General features: G+C 40.6%; 1 protein-coding gene across 1 annotated transcript in view; it reads left to right on the forward strand.

Annotated features, from left to right (window-relative positions):
• Positions 1-23,575, forward strand: part of PDE3A (phosphodiesterase 3A) — a 496,440-nt gene that overhangs the window by 433,158 nt on the left and 39,707 nt on the right. The window contains exons 5-8 of the mRNA XM_067559180.1: positions 2,507-2,767; positions 5,481-5,635; positions 8,202-8,317; positions 18,237-18,450. Coding sequence (XP_067415281.1) covers positions 2,507-2,767; positions 5,481-5,635; positions 8,202-8,317; positions 18,237-18,450 — 746 coding nt within the window. The remainder of the gene's footprint in view (positions 1-2,506; positions 2,768-5,480; positions 5,636-8,201; positions 8,318-18,236; positions 18,451-23,575) is intronic.

Consider the following 23,575-nt stretch of genomic DNA (forward strand, 5'->3'; position numbering starts at 1 on the left):
CTCAAGTCCTGCAATGCTGGCTTTATGGCCACTTTGCAAATTGCCAGCATCACAATATGGAACATGGGCCTATATGTTTATCCTGCTTAAGTCAGACCTATTTCCTCCATTGAAGTATTAATGAATTTCATCATCTGTCACTCCAGTAAGCAGGTCACAGAGTTAGACTCCTGATTGAATAGGATTTCAAATGGTAAATAGTGCAGTTTTGCTGAAAATCTGAGACCTTTTATTTCCTCTTCTGTAACATTTTGCCTTACATTGTTGAATTTTTTCCTTTTGGCCTGTGTTGCTGGGCTGAGATAAGGAAAGATAAATTATTCCTCTCACCCCAAAACCTGCCTTTTAATTTAAGATTGATGTTTCGTTTAGCAGCTGCCAGATTTGTTCACAGTGCAAACCCAGCTCAGGAGATGTGGACTTGTAGTTCAAGTTTTGCCTTTAATCTTGGGGGAAACAAGCCCCTTGTTCATTGAGGGGAGATATGGTATGTAATGAATGGAACCTTATCTCAAGTGCACTAGGAAACCCTTCCGTAACCTGTGGAGGGAGGAGCAGGGCCAGGAGTTGCTGTCTCTGGGCACCTGTAAGAGCAGGGTGAGTGGTGAAGGTGTCCAGTGTATGACATGCATTTTGCTATACTGAAAGGAAGATCAGAACTCCCTGTACCAACCCATCAGGTTCTAGTCCCTTCTCTGGCTAGGGGCAAGGCAGGTGAGGGGATTCCTTCCTGACCTCTCCCTACCCTGCTCGATTTTAGTCACAAAGGTGTGTGTGTGAAGGAGGGGGGCAGTTGTTGTGGGACAAGACAAGCAACGCGTCCTGGAGGATTCTGGTCACTGTAACAGGGTTGGATGTTGGCTGGAAGGTTGCTGGTGTGAAATCTCTGTATTAGCTGTGGATAAGGGGACTTGAAAAGAAAGAATAAAGTGATCCATTAAATTAACACCAGCCTTTTATTTTCTCATTGGGATTGGATAGCATTTCTGTAGGCAAAGTAAGTCACCTTCCATGTTTAGACCAATCAAATTCATAAGAAAGGTAGTAGGAAGTGCAGAAGCATGGGTGGTCCTGTGGGCCTAGTACAGCACTGGGAGTTGTACTGGATTTTTGCTTTTGATTGTGCCACGGAATCACTATGAGGCCTCGGATAAATCACTTTCCTGGTGCCTCAGTTTGCCAGTGTGTAAAATTCAGACAATATCACCTTCCTCAGAAGTGTTTATTTCAGTATTGTTTGTAAAGGTTTTGCGAGCCTGAAGAAGTTCAAAGCACGACTAAGAATTGCTATTGTTTTATGTGTTATGAGTCCCGTAAATGCTGTGGTGACAGGCTCCTTGTATTGTGAAAATTATTATAAGAGCATAGTTGGTTCCCCAACCGACCAACGTGTCACCCCAGAAAACTATTGTGCTCTGTCACAGTGGCAATTCTATCACGTGAGGTGGTATCATACTTAGGAAAAGGTAAACATCTATGAGAGTAAAATAGATGTTTCCTCATCTCAAAGTTAATGCAACCCTTCACATCTGATAGGTTGAAAACATAGATCTTCCAGGACAAATGGCTGTGGGGGCACTTATTCCTGTGTCCCTGGAGATACACATTGCATCTGTGCCTAGGAGGTTGCTCCAAAACAGTAACAGCCTAGCAATCACAGCAAAGGAATGAGGGTCACTTTCAGGATTGCCTTTAACTGATGATCCTGTGTGGAGCTACGGTGATTTATCGTGCTTCCACTAAACCTTTGACCTAGAAATGCCACCACTTGATCAATAATTTAGACGTGATGGAAGATGCACTTTCTGCCGCAGTTCCTGTCTATTCCACACCTTAAATTAAGCCGCCTGTTCATTTTTTCATATAGTTTATTCCATTAGACGTTACAATTCCTTAATCTTTTCTTTAGGACTGTAACAGTATAAATCATTCCTGTGTATATGTTGCCATTACTTTAAAGTTCTACTCTTCTTTTTTTAACTACGTTCCCATTATTATTTCACAGACTGATGGACTTTCATCTAGTCTGACATCCTGATTAGAATTTCATTCCGGAATTCCTGTATGGAGTCCAATAATTTGTAGCTCAACTGGAGTGTGTCACTTAGAACGACATCCAGTCTTGATTTCAGTATTCAAATTTCTGTATTGTTGCCCAGCGCACTCTTACTTGGCAGAGACTTTTTGTCATCATCATCTGCTTTCTGACTGCTCTAAACATGCCTCTCTGTGTTGTGGCAGTTTTAAAAATCTAAATAAACCATATGCAATACATTTGCAAACTTGTTTGCAGAGCAAGACATAGACCGAATGGTTGATCTGGTCAGAGTATGCAGAATAAATCACGTTGTTTTAAGTGGTTAATCTCTTTTCCTAGCTATAAACAACAAATTGAACAAAAGATGCTGGTAACTGTCACTGAAAAGGTATTGGGTTTGATGCCATATACTTTAGTTTGACATGTGGGACACAGCCAGAGCCTTACATGCACTTCTTTGTTTTTCAGTCTTCAGGCACCAGTATTACAGTTGATATCGCTGTCATGGGAGAAGCTCATGGGCTCATTACAGACCTTCTGGCAGATCCTTCATTGCCACCTAATGTGTGTACTTCGCTGAGGGCAGTGAGCAACCTGCTGAATACGCAGTTAACCTTCCAGGCTATTCATAAGCCACGGGTTAACCCTTTGGTGTCCTTCAGTGAGAACTACACCTGCTCTGACTCAGAGGAATGTCCAGAAAAAGGAGAGAAGCTGGCTATTCCCAAGGTATGTACTAGCCTATATGTTGGCTATCACAGTGAACTTATTCTAATTACTAAAACTTGACACCCCCCCCCCAACTCTACCTTCTGATATAGTATTGCATGGTTGGGTGTATTAGGAAGATTTTTTTTCTCATCTTCTCATCTTGACTTCTAGAAGAAGCAAAAATAAATGGACTATTGAGTGTTGTGGTAAGACAATTCCTATGACTTCTTCAGTGTTCACACAGTTCAAACGAGATCCTTCATGCAACTTCAGAAATGGGCATTCAACACAGGATAATTTACATGCTATTCATGTTTCCAGTGGTGTTTGAAGGAGTTAGAGTAAGGGGGACTGGGGAGAGCACAACTCCCTCTTCTTACTACTAGAAATAGAAGGGAGTTCCTCCTAATCTCCTTTACTTTAGTGCTGATAACTCCCCCTCCCATTTCAATGTACTTTAACCACTTATTTAGTAGCAAGTGATGTTGTTATGAGTCATTAAGCTGTAGGGAATAAATGAAATGGTGAGATGAATGCGCTTTTTTCAGTTTTCAAGATCAGAGTTCAAACCTCAATTAGAGTTACAGGTGAAATGAGTTTGATGATCTCTTCTTAGCCGTTTAGCACCTGATCCAAAACCCATGGAAGTCAGTGTGGGTGTCTTTTCATCGACCTCCATGTGCTTTGGGTGATGTCTCAAATGACCATTGTCCACCTGAAAAAAAACACACAATTCAGTATGGTGGACAATATTCGCTCGAGAAAGGTCCATTTCTGGAGATGACAAGAGATTTAATAAGGACTGAGTTGCAATGGCAGAGCTGTGTACGGAAAATCAAGGTTTTAACACAGGCTATATCTACACTGCATCTGGGAGCTTGCCTCCCAGCCTGTGTAGACCCATCTGTAAAGTAGTTTGGATATTGCAGCACAGATGGTAGCCTGGATAGCTACCCAAATCATGAGGTCAGCTGGTCTTGTACTTGGGCAACTAGCATAGGCTGCTGCCTGTGCCACAGCATCTACACTGCTTTTTTAGTGCATGAGTAGAGTAGAGCTAGCATGTTCCTCTTTATCCTGGCTGGGAGGCTCACCCCCAGAGGCAGTGTAGACATACCCATAGAGAACTAACCAATGCTACTAATTCCTGATTTCTAGCTTGGAGGTAATTTAAATTGCCAGGTCATCCACGCTGACTTATAAAAATTTAGTAATCTCGCCATTAGCTGCAAGGCTTGTATTTTGCTTTGGGACCTAAATATAACAAAACTGTGTTTTCTTGTTCTTATCCTGTACAAATAATTTCTGCTGCCCACAGATATGAAGGCAACTGATTATCAATTTTTATATTTTATAGGACTTTTAATATGCCTCTCACTTTTATTGCGCTTACAGTTCCTTTACTTGAAGAAAAATTATAATCTCACTGAGCACTTTTGCTGTACATACTCTATATAAGTATGCTAGCTCCTATTGAAAACAGAAGATTCATTGGTCCAGATGACTGCACAATGGTGGTATTTCTGTATGCATAGAATAATAGATATTAAGGCACCATAATCACTGAGGACTGGCAAGTGCTGAGTTTCTTGGGAAGCTCTCTGTAGCGAGATACATTATATATCAGCTAACATATTTAGATAGTTTTAAAAAAAAACATATACAGCAATTCCTTAACGTATTATAGGCAGGGCTGGTAGCACTGTCTGTTGTTAAGGTTGCCTGACACTTCCCATTAAAAGACCTTGATTTCAGTTACTTACAGCTTTGCAAAATTTTAACCATTTGGGCTGAAATTTACCATGCTCAGTGTCTGCCTCAGGCTAAGTCTGTTGGCCCAATGGCACAATAAGCCAATGGCATCCACCTTAGATTCTTAGAAATATGTATATATTTAATATTTTAGTACTTCTCAAACTGAAAATTCTTCACAATAATTAAAAGCCAAAAAATAATTAATATAAAAACTCAACATCTGCACCATACTGATGGGACCACTCATATATCAGTAATAAAGTTGACCCGACAAATAATAGTAACCCCCTAATCAACTCCACCCATTCCCTCAACCTGCCTCCTTGCCAGACACCTTGGAAAAGCTCCATCAACAAGGATCAGATAGAGGGATGTAAGCAACATGCAAGACAATCAGTAAGTCAGGAAAACTCTGCTGCAAGTGGTCCACTAGAATTTCTTCCCACCCCTCTGCCCTGCCATGAAAGATTTTTGCTGGTAATTTTTTCTTCCTTTGTGTAAAAGCTTTGTGTAAGATTTAGTGTCCCAGAACATAAATGTTTTATTTTCATGGATCATCTTCAGTGCAGCTGGATACAGCAGAGAAACCTGCTGTGGTTTTTTTGGGAGGAGAGGGTTTATTTCGTTTGGTTTTTTGCTTCCTTTCCTGCTTCCTATCTCTGATGTCAGAGTGTGTGTGATTGCTATTTCCAACTCTTTAAGCAACTTGCTAGTACAGCTTTGGCCAAGTCACTTAGAGCTTGTTTTTCAAAGCTGATGGGCTCCTTAACGTTGACTTCAATGCGAGCTCTGGGTGCTGAGCACTTCTGACAATCAGTCCTTTGACCTCTCTCTGCCTCAATTTCCCCATCTGTAAAATAGAGATTATGGCATTTACCCACCTCACAGAGTGTGTCAGTCTTAATTAATGAATTGAGATTTGAGGTTACTGATGAAAAATGGCGTATATAATGGCAAAGTATTATCTGGTCTCCAGCGTCTACGGAAGAGTCTGCCTCCAGGTCTTCTGAGGCGAGTGTCATCAACTTGGACCACAACAACATCTGCCACAGGTTTACCTACCTTGGAACCAGCACCAGTGAGACGCGACCGCAGTGCCAGCATCAAACCTCATGAATCTTCTTCATCTAGGTAAGAAAACTATCCTCTCTTTGTACTTTTAGGAGTACACTTTTGGTTTTCTGTGGGCATCTAGGTCTGTAATAATGTTATCTTGTCTTGGAAAACTGTAGGCTGGAAATTTGGAAGAATTCCCATTCTAGAAGGAGGAGGGGAGTTGAGAGAATTAAAGATTTTACATTAGGCCACGTGACCACAAAGACAAAATTTGGGAAGATTTAGAAGCCAGAAGATTCAAGAAGTTGCTAAACCAGAACTTAAAAAGATTATGTAAAAAAGAAACAAACACAAAAACCACCAGAAAATTATAGAGTAAAGGTCTTTGCTATAGTCTTCTTCTATTTCCTCATTTCTTTCCTCTGTGTTTTCTGAGCAGATAGTTATGATTGATTATAAATACTTTAAATGAAATGTACAATTTCAGCCATATGACAATAAGAGCAAGAAATGTCAGGATGTGTGTTAATGGTTTCATTAATATTATTATTTCAAGAACAGTAGAAGTGTTCAAGGTGCTCTATAGATATCAGAGACCTTATCTTCTTATATTTGATGAGCTTTCACATTAACTCACTCAAATGTAAGGCAAGCAATAGAACGTCGGTTGCAAACAGAACGTGTAAGCAGACAACACCAGAGAGGAGCTTAATCTTGGAAGGCAAGGCCAAAGAAATGGATTTGAAAGAGGAAAAGGAGAGTTTTGAAAGAGAGTGTTCCAAGCATTAAAAAGGTACAAAATAAGAATTATGACACAAAGGGAGGAATTAGAAAGGAGAACGTTGATTGCATAGTGCTTGAAACAGGCATGATATAATTTGAAACCAGAGACATAGGTGCGGGCAGAACTGTGTAGAACCATTCCTTACAGTACATTTTCTAGCACTGTATCCAGCCTAGTTTTAAACATTCCAAGGGAGTGCTTCTCACCAAGTGAACCATATAATTTTATGTGGGGATTGTTATTACAAAGTTTATAGTTCTGGTGTAGAAACAAATAAAGAGTTAAACTTTCCGTTCATTCATGTGTTAAGTAAAGCTTCCAAACTTACTTGTGCGATCAACGTATGACCTTTCCAAATTTCCACATTCCCTTTTGTCTCATCTTATTAAAGAGCTTATCCCGTGTGGGTCTTCCTTTCCACTTGTTGCTACAGGAATAGGATCACAGTAAGTATTTCACAGGGAGGGAAATAGTGAGGCCCATATTATTTGAAGATGCCTGAAGTTTCAGGCCTTCTGGAGGAAGCTGCCGCTAAGAGACACACCTGAAGAATCCCAGCTGCAATTAGGATAATTAGTAATGCTATGGCCCTGGCTGTGGTAAAAGCTGCAGGGGTGGGGGCAATTTTTTTATAGCCCTGGAACCACAGAGACATCCTTAAAAATATCTGTGGGCTGCAGGTTATCTTAGAAGCCAAGTGCCCCAATAAAATGAAATATAAGAGAGCACTTTGTGGAAACCTTTTTTCAGCCACTGTTTTTCTGTGATTCATAAGGCTCTCTTGATTTATATTGTTAATTCCAGACTTTCACTTAGTATGTAAGCGTCCTAAGAAGGGAATGTGAAAGGAGGGGGAGGGGAGCAATTAAATATTGCTGTTGGTGTTTTTCTACAGTTATGTAACTCTTTATGACGAGCCAACTAAACTAAATAAATGCAGCTTTTCCACCTTATAGAATCACCTGTCATCAGAACATGAGGTACAGAAGCATCAAGACCACCATTCTCTTTTTCCCTTTTGTTTTTTTCTTTTTTATGATGCTTTCCAATAATTTTCTCTTAGACCAGCGAGCAGATATCTACCAGTAGCTTTTCCAGAGTCTCTCAGTAGGGATTTTTTTTTCCAGAAGCTGCATATTATGTGTCTGAAAGATGCTGAATTGAGAGCCAGGAAGACTAGAGGTCTTAATTTATCTACAAAGCAGACACAACACAGGCAGCAGTACTGCGAGCATCCCCTAGTGTGATTCAGTTCTGCTGTGACACATGCATCACTGTAGATTGCATTAAGTGGCACCCTTGTTGGCAGCCTCAGGAGAGAAATCCAGTGGGCCTGATTTTCATGGACACCAAGGCCCATTTACACTGCCCAAGCTATATAAAGGATCTTAAAGGGGTGTAAATGTAATTTAATTGAAGTCCACTTTTAGACCTCCTTCACCCTGCCAGCATAGCATAAGGGAATCTTAGTACATATTAAATGAATGGGCCTGGGCATTGAAGTTATTCCTATAGGACAGTCTCACCAGGACCAAAAGCACGGTTGAGGTAAATTGGAAAACCAGCTTGGTGGAATCTTACAGTGCCCATGTTGTAACTGTGTTTGGCTTAAATAGAGGGCTTAAATCTCATGAGTTGTCAGCCCAGCACCTTTCAGCAATACTGAATTCACTAAAAATAATAATGCCAACAATTGATAATGCAGCCCTCCACAGTAGAGTTTTTTGTTCTAACATGGAATCACATGTGGAATGCCGTGATGATTAACTTCTCTCAGAACTCTGTCACCAAGACCTTTGTAGGCAGCAGTGCTTTATTTAATAATAGTTGTGTGTGTTTGTACTCTTGATCTTACAGCACCGACCCGTGGAACACCTCAATTCTGATGACCATTGCAAAGAGCAGGTCCTTCTCTGCCTCCTATGCGATGTCTGCTACAAACCATCTGAATTCCAAAAGGCAGAGCCGTCAAGGTGAACAACTATTTCTGGTTTGACATTTATTTTATTTAGTCACGCTTGCTTTGCCTTGTTCTGGGAAATCTGGTGACTGACATACACAGTGTCTTTTGCTTTTTATTTACTCTTTCTCCTCACTCATATTCCCATAAATAAGACTTCAGTTATTTCCATCATTTAAAAACACAGTGATCTACAATGCTATAGCTTATAGTAGTGTTGCTGTAGTGTTTTGGCCTTTACATTATAAAAGTTGTTAGTTTCTGTTCTATCACTTCAATGGTCTGAGTGCTAAATTCTGACTGTAGTTTCTTCTAGGAAATCCCATTGACTCCAGTAGGGTTGAAGACCAAATCTGTCTCATACCACACTCGTTAAACTGACTATTTCTGTATATTTTCCACTGTCTTCATTAAAGTTGCCTGGATATAATAGAAAGCAAAAATTGGCTTTGTGGGAGATAGGCATAGGCAGCCAATTGTCTTTCTCATACAAGTTTATCCAAATGACAAGAACATTTTAACCTATGTGCCTTTCTGTCCATCATGGAAAAAGTCTAAAGGGCCTTTATTGATGGTCAGATTAGATCAAATGCACATCTGCCAATTTGTGAAGCATGGTTCTTAGAACAAGGTTTAAAAAAAGTGAACAGTAACCAATGAATAAAAGGATCCAAATAATTTCAAAAGGCTTGTTTAAAAAAACTAAACAAAAAAAAAGAATAAACCTACCCATTCTTTTTCTGACGTAGTGATAAATGATGTTACATAACATCCTCATTTAGAGACTTCAAAGGAATGTCAGATAATGTTTTATTCAGAAAAAGAATTAGGGAAGATAACTTCTTAACTGATAAAATTTACAATAGAATCGTTTTTAAAATCATCATTGGTCTGTAGATGGCTCTCTTACCTGAGTGTATTGGAGACCAGGAGAATGTTCCCCCATGTTCTCAAGCACCAAATAAAGGTGATTTCAGTGGGTTAGCTTGCTAAATCAGCACAGTTGGGCTGAAATTTTCAGAAGCAGCCACTGATTCTGGCGCTCAGTTTGAAACAACATGGGGCCTGTTTTTCAGAAGTGCTGCATATCCACCAGTCAAAGGGAAATCGTTGGAGCTCTCTTTCCTGCCTAATGTTGGGCCGCAAGGAATCCAAAATTAGAGACCACTTTTGAAAATGTATCTGTATATTTACTAGATCTGTCAGCTATGTTTGCTGGAAGAAATTGTTTTTCAACTTCAAGCCTGGCTGATAATACCAGGGATGACATCTCAGTCTATTGAAGTCAATGGGAGTTTTGCCATGGACTCTGAATAGGGTCAGAATTTCATTCATGTGACCAAAGGAAGTTTATAACAGAAATATTGGCATGATACTGATCCTACTGCCTAGAAAAATCTGCCATACCTATAAAATCCACACACTATTTAAAAGATGTAAGAGATATGTGCCTATAAAGAGGCACAGAAAGATAAAGCTTTCTTATTTCTCTTTCCTCCCACCCCTGCTTATAAAAATTTCTAATCCAACCTTTTCCCATTCTGAAAGAGGGAAAATATTTTCATTTCAGAATGACTGTCTTCATTGCCTTTAACTCTTTCACTGCTGTTCTTTCACTGCACCCGTTATACTGTTGGTGGCTTAGTAACATTCCACTGATGTCTCTGGAATGTTATGGCGTGCAGTGTTACGGCAGCATAGCAGATGCATTCTGGGGAGAAGTAAAATATCTAAAAAATTTGGCAGCCCCCCAGCTGTCAGATTAATTACAACTGTAACATACCTGAATGCAATGCAGTGATATTGTTTATGTGCAATACAGTAATTCTAATTCTGGATTTGTTGAATGCAGAGTTATTTGCTTAATTTCTCTATAATGAGCAGCAAGTGTGCTGCTAGGGAGGTGGCCCTTTGGATAAAGTTCAAAGCCAACATCCTTCGCCCCTAAGAACATTAAAGATCCTGGTACTTTTTGCAAGAAATAGGGGTGTTAGCCCCAGTGTTATGGCCAAACTGCAGTTTGGCTAATTACAGACTAAATACTACTTGCCTAAAATTCCCTTTGCAGCCTTGGAGATAGCATTCTGCTTTATTTCCTGAACTAAACTGCTGTGTAGCTGCTGTGCATTACTGTGTCGTTCCTCAGAGGTGGCAGCATTTCCATAATGGGCAAAGAGATTTCTGTGCAGACCACATATATACAATGTATAAAGAACCTGAGGATCCTTTGGGCAGAGAAGTGCTCAGATACCATAGTCATGAGCTAGAAGTGGAAGAAGATAGATATTATAATAGATTATATATATTATAGATAATCGAGTAGCAGTTATAAACAAAGGGATAAAACCAAGATGAGAACCTAAGAGATTAAAATAATGGGAGATGTCATTTTGAGCTCCCTAGAGAAGAAATGTGCTTTTGCCCTGGCACAAAGCAACTTAGACTTTGTGTGGCTTGATTGTCAGAGATCCTGAGCACTCACCACTCCCGCTGACTTGAAAGGGGATTGTGGATGCTCAGCATGACTGCACATCAAGCCTTTCATGTCAATCCCATCAAGTAATGTTAAATTTTACAGCTGTTTGCATTCCAAGAAGTTTAATGTGGGTGAATGGACCAGAGAACATATGAGGACCCTTCCATCCATAGCAATTCTAGAAGACATTGATTCTAGCAAGTAGAAATTTCATTTCAGCATAACTTTTCATGTTGAATCTTGATCTCTTGTATTTAGGGCCTTTGAATATAGTAAGTTTGTAATTATCACAACTATTTTTCAGTGCTTCCATCCAAATAATTATCTTCTTCCTTTATGATTATTACCAATCAGAACCTTACTTGTTGGATCCCTTAGCAATATTCAGTAATCCTTACTTGAGGATAGTCTGGTTTTTTTACACACATGTTGACTTTAGAGAATGCTCTTTTAATTATGCTTTTAATGACGTTCTTATCATTTGAAAATACATGTCTATCAGTCCTTTTTTTTGCAAGCCTCAGATGTAACCATAAGTGTTTTCATATATAGTTTCATGCCATATCAGTGTCACTGCTTCATTTCTTACATGACTGCACTGATCTGAAAAACCTCTTGAGACCCTAAACAGATGGCTATACTTAAATTAAATTTTCCTCCACTATGATTATCTTCTCTTCCTTTGATTGTTCAAAGTTGCTAGAGGTGTTATACATATTTTGTCATACTCTTGAAATAAAAAAGTAAGCATTAGATTACTCAAAGAGCGTTAGTATTTACCCACTAGATTTTTTTGGTTCATGTCCACACAAATTATTTATAAAACACTTTTCAAATTTTCCAAAGAACTTCATATGACGTCTGCCCACAAGCAGGAGCGAGAGAGGCAACTGTGATTAAATACAAGTTCATTACCAAAAAAGCTGATGCTTAAATTTACCAGACTAGCTTTGAACTAGTGAAAAATATCTTTATGCACTCTTTTTTCTCCAATAGTGGTAAAGAATAAAGGTGAAATACAGCAGAATCTGGACAAATAAGGGACTGCCAAACATTTTAAACCTGATAAACTTGTGTGATGAAAATGGGATGGCTCCAACAGTTGGTAAATGGAAAAGAAATCTTTCCATCTCCTAACTGAGGGTATGTCTGCACTGCAGAGTGAAGTCGATTTATTTTAAATCAACTTTCACCCGTCAAAATGTAGAAGCCATTGAGGCTTTTGGGACGCTTGTTGTCCTCCCATGATGCAACGTGCTCCCTCCCTTTCCCTTCTTGTCCCTAACAAACTCCAAATGCTTTTCCACGCCATTTTTCTATGTCACGTGCACGCCATTGATGGAGAGGCATGGAGCCTGCTCAGCTCTACTCTATCATTGTGAGCATCACAAATACCTCATGGCTTATCCTGCAGTATTTTCAAAGGCAAGACAGAAGCCGCAGCATGGAAAATAGCGATGTTACTCAGGCCGCCATGCTACAAACCATAGAGCGAAATAATTCCCATTTGCTGCAGGCTGTCACACATCATCTTTAGTCCATAGAATGCCAGTTCTGGTCCCAGGAAACAAGCACAGACTGGTGGGATCACATCATTATGAAGGTGTGGGATGATGAGCAGTGGCTGCAGAACTTTTGTATGCGAAAGGCCACTTTTTTTTAACTTTGCACGGAGCTGTCCCCAGCCCTGAAACGCGTGAATGCTTGCTTGAGACCAGCTCTCACAGTGGAGAAGTGAGTGGCCATTGCTCTGTGGAAACTGGCAATCCCAGACTGCAACCGATCAGTTGGGAATCAATTCAGAGTCGGTAAATCCACCATTGGAGCTGCTGTGATGCAAGTGTGCAGGGCCATTAATAGACTTCTGCTACAAAGGGTAGTGACTCTGGGAAACGTGCAGGACATAGCGGACAGGTTTGCCGCAATGAGGTTCCCAAACTGGGGGGGCAGTAGATGGCACGCATATCCCTATCCTAGCACCTGACCACCTTTGCACAGAGTACATAAACCAGAAGGGATACTTCTCAGTGGTGTTGCAGGTCCTTGTGGATCACAAGGGGTGTTTCACCGATATCAATGTGGGGCAGTCTGCAGAGGTGCATGATGTGTGCATCTTTAGGAACTCAGGTCTGTTAAAAAAGATGCAGGGGGGCACTTTCTTCCCTGACCAAAAACATAAATATTGGGGAGTTGAAATGCCAGTAGTGATCCTGCGGGATCCTGCCTACCCCTTGCTCCCCCGGCTAATGAAAACCTACACCGGGCACCTGGACAGCGAAAAGGAGCGTTTCAATAACGGTCTCAGCAAGTGTAGAATGGTGCTGGAATGTGCATTTGGGTGTTTAAAAGCCAGATGGAGATGTCTACTCACTAGGCTTAACATCAGTGAAAAGAACATCCTATCAGTTATATCTTCATGCTGTGTGCTTCATAATCTGTATGAAACAAAAAGGTGAAAAGTTCCTCCAGGGTTGGGCCGTGGAGGCTGATAGGCTGGCCACAAATTTTGATCAGCCAGATACCAGTGCTACGCTCAGAGCCAACCGTGGAGCGCTTTGCCTACAGGAAGCATTGAAAAACCGGTTTTGCAATGAACTGCAGTAATGTATGTCTCTGCTATACCTTTCTTTCCCATCCTCCACACTCGCACCAGCAGCACCCTCCCCTTCTTTTCCCACCCAAGCTATGAATGAATAAAGACAGATGTTTTTTAAAGCTGCAAAGTTTTATTTGTGACCCATTTCAGTGGGCGGAAAAGAAGATAAGTTAACATTGTAAAGTGTCACTGTGCATGTTTCTGTTCGCCTCCACCGGTGTGGAGTGCAGCACATACTAGACCCTGCTCAGCCTCCTCCTAGAGTGCTTGGGGGTGGGGGCTGATAAGAAAGTGGTAGACAGTTGAGTGTTTTGCAGGTGCTGCAGAGGGAGTCTGTCCAGCCGCTGCTCTTCCTGGAGCTCTACCAGACGCCTCAGCATGTTGGGCCAATCCCTCATAATACGCAACATCTCTTGTTGCGTATCACTGTCCCGCTCCTGTGCTGATCTTCTGTGTTCCATGTCCATGTCTAGTTTTTCAGACAAGGACATCCTCCAGGCTCTGAGCTCTGTGTCAGCAGCTGTGGAGGCATTCATTAGTTCGCTGAACATGTCATCCTATGTTTTTTTTTCCCCGCTTCCTAATCTGGGGAAGTCTTTCAGTGGGAGTTCTGCAAGGTGGGCTGAAGGCCAAGGTGTCTACTGTAAGAAAAATAAAGCACAAAGTTGCCATTGTTAGCGGACCCAAAGTAGTAAAAGAAATGTTACAATGTAAAAAGAACTCCCCTCATATTCACAAGGCTAAGCCAGACCGGCATTCCAATTTGTATGTATCGGATGGGTCGGAGTGGCGCTCCAGACATGGTAAGCAAGAGGCCCTTACATCCATTATAGAGAGGTTTCATTAGCACTAAACTCCACAATCCACACTTGAGCAAGGAGAGGGATCACCGGGCTCCCCTGTAAGATCCCAAGGACCGGTTTGGGAGGAGATGGGCAAAAGAGATTAGAGGACGCTGCGGGTGAAATGTAGTGGCAGAAAACATAGGGTCGGTTATTGTAAACTTGCGCCATCTTCCCTAGGTGACCATGTGTAATATCAGTCTCCTGAGGGTAACGCAGGTGGAAAGGGAAGATTTGCTGCAAGCATCGGGGTATAGGCCTGGCCCTTATGCTGCTATACTGTATTCCGTGATGATGCCTGCTCATTTAATAGCAGAGTGTCAGGGTAAAGTCTCCTACCGTGGTGGAAGAAATAAGGCTGCCCTTCCCAGAAACCTTCTGCAAAGGATTGCAGATTATGTACATGAAAGTTTCCTTGAGATATCCATGGAGGATGCTCAGAGCATACCTCCGCACATAAATAGTCTGTTCTGGGGGTAATCCTCTGCTGAAGTTTCCCAACACCCAGGAAGCCCATTCCCTCAAAAACACAAACTCCTTTTAAGAAGCTGGACTGGGGCCATAACCACAAAAATGAGATTTGCCACACACACTTACTAGATGTGCCTTCCCCAGCATCTCGATCAGTCCCGCTGTCCTGTGTGTGGCTGGGCTGCTCTGGGGTAACGAACAGGTTCTGGCTCTCAGGGAGAATGGATACCCCACTCTCCTGCACCCTGCTCTTCTCCTCATCCACAGAATCCTCCTCATTCATCCTGGACTGGCATTCCTTGGAGGTATCGATGCTGCGTGGTGGCACGGTGGGGTCACCACTGAGAATCGCATGCAGTTCCTCATAAAAGCAGCATGTTTTGGGCGAGGAGCTAGAACGGCTGTTAGCTTCCCTAGTTTTCTGATAAGCCTGCTTCAGATCTTTGATCTGAACGCAGCACTGCTGTGTGTCCCTGTTGTGCCCCTTTTCTAACATGCCACGAGATATCTTCTTGTAGATGTCCACATTTCTTTTGCTGGCTTGGAGCTGAGCCAGAATAGACTCTTTGCCCCACAGACCGATGAGATCCAAGACCCCAGGTCGACTCCATGCTGAGGTGCATTTGGGCCGTGCAGTCGCCATGAGCGGTTTAGCTACAAGGCTCTCTCCACGCTAACAAAACCAGAAATGGGAATTCAAAATTTCCCAGGGCTTGAGGGGAGGAACTATTTCCTGTTTACATGGCTACGTTACAGCAGAGCATGAATATCCAGAGCTGTCACAACAGAGCATTATGGGATACCTCCTGGAGGCCAATGGTGTTGAATTACATTGCGCTCTGCCTACACTGACACTAATTCAACCCATAGAATTAGACTTCAGTGCTACGCCACTTGTAGAGGTGGTTTTATTAAGTCAACTTTTACCACGATTTAGGTCAGCAGAACTTACGTGCCAGTGGAAGCAAATACTTTAGAGGGTCGACATGAGCGGCATTACATCGACCTCCATTGCCAGTGTAGACCAGGCCTTGCTGAATTTCATTACCGTGAGAAAGCTTTTAATTGGCCTGTGTGCAATAAGTTTGTGATCTTAGTCAGTTTAATTCTCTTATCTCAGCAGCGAAGCAATGATTTGAATGGTCATGAAGATTTAACTGGCCTCTCACTCTGTGGATTTCTCCCTTCAAAGTAGGATTGAGGCATATTTGTGGGATGATGTGGGGAAGTTGCACTGCTGTTTGTTCAATGGTGCTAAGGAGAACTTAGGTTTTCTGTGCTATCAGTCCTGGTATTTTTCACCAGCTCTAATTTCACTTTTAGAGAAAGGGAAGTAGATCCATGCAGGATTTATGTTTTATTCTTTCCTGAATCTCATTTGACAGAAAATGTTGCAAATATTTCTGGGGAAGAAGGAGGAAAGCTGTATCAATTTAGTGGTGTTTCTATGTAGCATTTTCAGTAGAGTCATGCAGTGACCCCATTATGTTCAGGAGAGGTTCATGAACTACAGATTGCAGAATATTACTGTGCTGCTTTCTCCCAAATTTTCCATTTTTCAAGGGGCCTCCTGTCCAGGATCTTCAAGATTATGTTACAGTGGTTGAAATTATGCCATTAACATTTGCCAACCTATATCAAACACTTACTGCAGTTACTCCCTGTTCAAGGTACAGAGAAAGATGGTGATATCTCAGATATTACTGTGTGATAACTGTCAGCAAATTTTGACTTGACTTTTTTGATTTTTTTTATTTTGACTTATTTGAATGGTCACCATTAAATAAGGTTCCATATTTTTCCTCCTTTAAAGTGATAGAAGACATCAAAAAGACATATTGAGAATATGTGTTTTTTTAGAAAGATGTAAACATCAAAAGCATTTACTCTTATGTTAATGCTTCATAATCCTAAATCAACATTATTGTCTTATTCAGAGATGACTGTTTTACCAAAACTACATTTAGGTAGTTTGGCATAACACACACTTTAAAACAACTAAAGGTAACATCTTCTGTAGACCTGAAAATAAACATGATAAATGACTTGGGTGGCTGAGTATGAGAGACATGGCTTATAATAGATCTGAAGCATGATACTCCCTGTAGCCTCAGGTAAAAATTCCAGCAGGGTTGACTCAGCCCTTCTTAAGTACACACATTTACTTCCTTGCAGTTTGTTGTGCGTGGGTCTTTTATATGAAACTTTAAGGTTTTTCCTGCTGTGGATGGATCATGAAAAGTAGGAGTTTGCCCCAATGTTCTTGGCTCAGATTATCTCCTTGCCCCCTTGTAATGGCAGGCTGGGTGTGGTATTGCAGTCCTTTTCTCACTTCTGGTGCCCTCTGCAGGCTGCTTGCCAACCATTGTGGGTCTTGCATGCCTTGGCCCTTCAGGCAAATCACAAAGTCCAAATGACCCCTTCCAAGGTTTACACCACTCTGGCTATGACAGGTAGGGAAACCCAGGCCCACCCACTACGCTGGGTTCCAGCCCAAGGACACTATAAACAGCAGCTACACACTGCCCTATTCAAGTTCATTGCTGCTTCTTCCATGGGTCTTTCTTACCTGGCCCATTTTAGCTTCACCTTTATCTCAGGGTTAACGTTCTGAGGTCCTCTCTCTCTCCCTGCAAACCAAGCTTAAGCAAATCAGCCAGTAACAGACCCGATAAGGCCCTGCAGCTCCTTTTATCTGAGTCTGCTGGGCTCTGATTGGATGCTTCCTCTAAGGCCTCTCTAAACAAGTCTGAAGGACCCACCTTCACTGCTTCTTTCCAGTCACTGCTGCTTCTTGGGGTGGACTGTAGAATACCACAGGGCTGGCTGTAGGGAGCCACAAAGGCCAGGTAGACCCTGTCACAGCCCTTCTGTGCACTGGTTTGGGTGCTGCACTCCATCTCAGGTGCTCCTCTCTGAGCTGCAACTGAGGTGACTGGATCTCAGTGGTGCTTGAGCATGTATCCTGTAGTTTCTAAAATTTTTGGAATCCTTCAAGATGAAAGGATAACACATTATCCTTATTTTAAAATATTACTGTTTGGCTTATAACTTACCTACTTATACATTGGACTCCGGGTTCAGTACAAAGGTGGGTAAGCATTTTTGTCTCTACTTTATAGATTGGGAAATTGAAACACGAAGACATTGTCATTTTCCCAAAATCAGACAATGAGGCAGAGCCTGGAACAGACTCCAAGTTTCCTGACTCCCAGTTTGATGCCATATCCTCTGGACCATTCTGCCTCCCATCATTTTCGTGCCATATGTTCTTTAATTTAAGTATGCTGCTCGTATGCCATTATCAAAGGGGTATATACACTAAATGTGTAAAGATTACAGCCCAGATCCTCAGGTGGTAGAAGTTGGCATAGCTCCATTGAAGTCAATGAAGTTTTGCCGATTTATGCTAGCTAAGGATCCGGGCACATATGGAGACTTTATGTATTGTTCTGTGTGTTTCGGCAGTAATTCTCTCTGTGTACAGCGAATTGATATCTCTGTATGTTGACTTTTTTGAATTGAAAAGACTGTTTTCTTTTGCTAGGTATCCCGCCAAACATTTCACCTCTCACCTCCCCATGCCATTCACCTATCCAGGGAACCCCAGCCACCAGTCCCACTGGAAAAACCTCTTCTGTGCAATTTCCAGACTCTACTGACACCAAGCAAAGCCTGAAACCACACAAAGTTTTAACTTCTACACAGAGCGCACCAGACCTTTCAGAGCAGATTCTGGGGCCCCCTGTTATCTGTAGCAGGTAAGATGTTAATTTGATACACATCTTGTTTTTCCCCTTCTCTTACCCATATTCTTGATTTAATTCAGCATGATATATTTATATGATTTTCTCCACATTAAAGCAGTTCACAGTATGCAGTAATGGTTTATTTCAATGCTACATGGTATTTTTAAAGTTCAAAACAATTAACTGCAATTAAAAGCATTTACTTAGGTTGAGCATGTAGCCTGGTTTATAGAAAATCGATCTGTGACTTTTTTATCTCAAGTTTCATGTTAATGAAATGTGTATTTCGTGCAACACTCTAGTCACAATAACACGCACTGAAGGGTCATGTTCCAGTATTTCAATATACAAACCTTACTTCAGAGATGACAATCAGACACCTAGGATTTGGAAAAGTGCACACCAAAGATCCATAGTTGGTCAGTTTTTCTGTTGCAGGTAAAAGTTGAAATGTTCCAGATGAACTATTTACTTGACGTTCAAATGGACTGTCCCTCCTCCTCTCCCCAACTTGGGTACATTTTATAGTTATGCCCAATGTATTGCTGCCATACTAGCTCTTTGCCTTTAGCGTTTTCAAAATACAGTTTCTACTATGTTACACAGTACATGTAACTAGCACGGTATTGTATATAATTAAACTAAAGCCTTCATTGCTGTGGGCTTTGCCTCAAGATGGGACGGATGGATTATATCTTTCCAGAGATGGAGATAAATGCACAGAATAGTAATGTTAGTGAATATTTTAAAGAAGCAATTGCAATGAAGAAGTCTGTTGCTACTGCCAAATATTACAAAACAATTTAGTAATATGATACTTTAAGTGACTCTTAGTTGCTCTAAGAGAACATAGCTTCTAACCTGGGCGGTCAGCACCTGAAAGTACTGTTGTTTCATGTCTCCAAAAAGACTCAGTTGAAGTGAAACCTGAATAATGGACGCTGTATTTATGTCCAATGCAACACTGAGAAATTTCAGTATCATGCTGTGAAGTATGTAAACCCTATTTGAGATTGTCATGCACAGAGTTAGGCTCATCACATGGCCTCATAAGTTAAGTTTCTGTGACCTGGTGTCAATGAGCAGAGAACACCTGTCAATAGGGGTCTCTCTTTCATTTTAGATAATGTTGGATTAAATGCTAGAAAGTGTTGATGTGCTATCTCAGTCCCAATGGTTTAGTTTATTTCTCAAAAATCTTTGGTGTTTTTTCTGACTGACTCATTCACATGACTTTTGATAAGTGCAGTTTTTATTATTTATTGATGGAGTTTGTTTTGTGTGGAGTTAGGTGGGGAAACTCACAGTGAGTAGTAGCTGTGATAAGTAAGTACATTGTTGGCAGTTAGAAACTTTAGCTGGTTCTTTTAAACAAAGTATTTAGGTTTTGGAATAAACATATAGTTAAACTCAACTAGTACCATAGCCACAAATACCCGTGTTGTCAACGTTAATATAAATGCGATCCATTAAAATACTAATAATAAATTTCACCATTACTGTGAACACTGTTGCAGAATCATCAGTAACAATAACAATTTACTTGTTACTGGTATACAGATGTCACTTCTGCAGATACAAGCTGAACCCCTTAACACTGCTAACATAAATACAATATATAAAAAAATAGCTAAGGGAGACCAATGAGGTTACCCCACAAGTGAATGTCACTGAGAGTTGGTTGCATCAGTAATGGTAATACTTTTTATCAAGGCTGGATATTCTGTGTGTAAGCTACTACAGGTTTGTGGCGTACTAGATAAAAACAGTGAAGAAAAGAGTATATAATTATACATTAAAAACAAACAAAAAACTTACAAGAGTTTGCTGCTCTGCTCACATGCACTGACCAGCAGTTAAGTAAGGCTGCTTATTGGGGAGGGATCCACAGTTACATGAAGGTAATGAAAAGGCTTCTCTTGTCTTCATTGTGCTCCATGCCCAATAGATTAGTGGCATACATTCAGCACTTGCCTTTAGCTCTGCTTATACTCCACACCTGAGTGAAGTGTGGTGGGCTAGCTGGCAATTAAACTGTCCAGCCAGCTTTCCTAAGTGCTGTATAGTGACAGAAATTAATAAGTCATTTAACATCGTCCACATTGTCCAGCTTTGTGACCCTCATTATTTGGTCACTTAACCAATTTGAATTTGATAAGCACTTTTAAATGTGTGGGTGTGTGGGGGAGATAAAACCAATAACATACATAGCATTTCCAGGGTTTTTTTTAACATAGACTTTTAAAATGGCTCCTCCTTTAAGGTATAAACTCCTAGGCAGGCTAAGAGCATTCACAGGATGTTCAGGTACTGTGGTGATCATCACATGGTAAAAACAACTAGACTGAGCACAACCTTAATATTGAACCTATAGGTAAGTGAAGCCTCAGTTCTCACACTGAAAGGAGGTTCCAAGATAAAATATGGATGAGATGGTGACCAAAGTTATAGATGAATTTTGTGTGTGTGTGAGACAGAGAGAGAGAGAGAGAACAAGCACAACATATATACATACACACACTCACTGATAACATCATGAAGATCTGATGGCATCACAACCCACCAAAAGGTCTTGTCCTGTCTTATGTTATAGTTTGGCTTTTTAGCACTGAAGTTGTGGTAACATCCAGAAAAAAAAACACTAATGAAACCGAGAATTCTCAGTAACAGCCTGTTTGGTCTCATTTATAAACTCTGGTAGATGTTTTGTTTCCCAGATTATTTTTTAATATATATAACATGCATGATTGTATCCAGGTTTTAGTCTACTTTTTAAATTCCCTTCAGGGACAATCACACAGAGCACATGGAGCTCCAGAACATACTGCTAATTATTGTGGTTAACCTTACTCAACCACCAAGGCTTGGATTTGAATCCGTTCTTCTCCTCTCCAGTGCAGTAGAACCTACACAAAAGTTTCTTCTTGGCACAAATTTTAACCACGTTAAACAACCAATCTAAATGCTGTTATAATTGGGCTTCTGCAAAAACAGTCTTTAGTTTTGTAAGCAAGAGATGGCACAGGCTACAAAATTCTGCCAATGTCAGAGTCACTAATGGTCTCATCCAAAGCTCCTTGAAATCATGAAAGGAGTTCCCACTTTTGAAATCATTAAAAGTCAATACCAAATAGCTTCTAAATCGCAATTTAGACCTTTGAAAGAGGGATCATTTTAGTCAAAAAACAAAGACAAAACAAATAAAACAAAAAAACCTTCTTACAATACAGTATGCACCTTGGCACTATAGAATCACAAACACCCAAAGGGCATTTTGTGTTTGGAACCATTGATAACAATAACTGCTCTGATGCCTTTTCTCTCCTCTATATTATTTTTATTTATTGGTATTTTGGTTACTCCTAAAGACCCCAGCCAAGAGTGAGACCACACTGTACTAGGCACCATGCACACAGAATAGAAGTCCACGCTCTTCCACAGCTTCCAATCTAAAAGACAAGGCAGCTATTCGGATATAAAAAACAATAACAAAACCAATATAATTCTAAAACTTTTCAACCTTTTATAACAGAGAAGAGCAGAAATTATCCCTATAGCTAATCTGGGGACGTGGGCAAGGAGTTGTAGTCAGTCCAGTGTTCCCTCTTGACTCTCAGAAACAGGTCATCTCCTCCCGATTATGATACTGATACCCTAATAGATCCTTTTTGCACTGGAAAACCAGCAGCGTTGTATTTAAAGCTACCATTCTGGTCAAAGCAATGGTTTGTTGTACATTTCCTGATCTATCCATTCTCTGCAATGTAAAAGTGTTTCTGTATTTTCAAAAAGATACTTTAGATAGGAAGAAGAGAGGGTATGTATAAACCGTTGAGCTTGGTGGAGCTGTACTGTCAGATAAATGAAGATTCCTAGGAGCAAACTTGTCCTTGCATCATTTACTTCTAAAAAGGAAGACATTTCCATGGCAAATTAGTTCTGCATGTTGCCTCTTTAGGTGGCTCTGCTGCTTGGCTGCTAAAACATAATGTTCTGCTTGCAACACAAGAAGAGATTTGTGAACCAGTACTGTATGTATCCAGTACTGTAAAATCATTTGAAGAAAATTACTTATTTTAATTGATTAAAAATGGGCCTTACTCAAGCATAAATTGAGGAAGGTTGCTCTTGTGGCTAAGAAACTAACCTGGGAATCAAGAGCTCTGATTCAATTCCTTGCTTCTCTGCCACAGGCTTCCCATGTGATCTTGGACAAGTCCCTTATTTTCTCTTTGTGGCCAAGCTCCAGCTGAAAAATGTAGATAATGATACTTCCCTGTCCTGTTGGCGTCTCTCTAGGTCCGTTCATTGGTTTTGTGATGGCACTGTGGTTATGATAACCATAGTAACTGTAGTGGTTACCTAAGGTAACTAGATACATTTTACATAAGTCTAATGGGCTCAGTCAATATCCAAACAATTTAAAGAAAAATATGATTACACATAGATTGGTTATAACACATCCCAACAGACTTTTAGAGGCAAATATTTCGAAAGGCCTTTCTGGGGGTGGGTGTATTTGTGTATGGGTGACTTTGTTTTGTTTTGTTTGTATTTTTTTGTTTTGTTTTCCTAAAATATCTTTCAATTTCCTGGGAATTGGTGAGTACGCTCTATTTGTCACTTCCTCTCATGCTTGTTAACTGTTTGAATGCCAGCTCATTTACCTGACACATTGGTCAAAACATCCCTCTAGTAGTACTATATTTGATATGTTCCCACTGAAATCCAACAGCAAAGTCTGGCAATGCCTCACTTTTATGTTACTTAAGATGATATATGTGTTTCTAGGCATGCATATGACAGGCGGGGGGACCTGCTAAAAATGTCTATATTCTACCTAAATAACTTAAGACTGGACTGGGTCTTGGTGAATTTTCCTCTTCCTCATTCTCTATTCTTTCTGATAATGTATTTGTATTATATGTTCAGCTTGCTCTTTTGTACTTGTAAACTTAGAAAATAATAAATGTATATAAAAATCCTACTAGGGTGGGATTCACTGACATGCTGTGTCTCATTTGCACCACTCCAGAAATGCTAGGCAGCTCTAAACCCAGTTTAGATGTCTGATTAAGCCATATTTATGGTTGCCTTTTGCATACTGGCATCCAACAAAAAAATCTGAGCATTCCTG

Source organism: Emydura macquarii, unplaced genomic scaffold (assembly GCF_026122565.2).
Source record: "Emydura macquarii macquarii isolate MOO-44397 ecotype Brisbane River unplaced genomic scaffold, CSIRO-AGI_Emac_v2 contig_2205, whole genome shotgun sequence".
Classification (NCBI taxonomy): domain Eukaryota; kingdom Metazoa; phylum Chordata; order Testudines; family Chelidae; genus Emydura; species Emydura macquarii.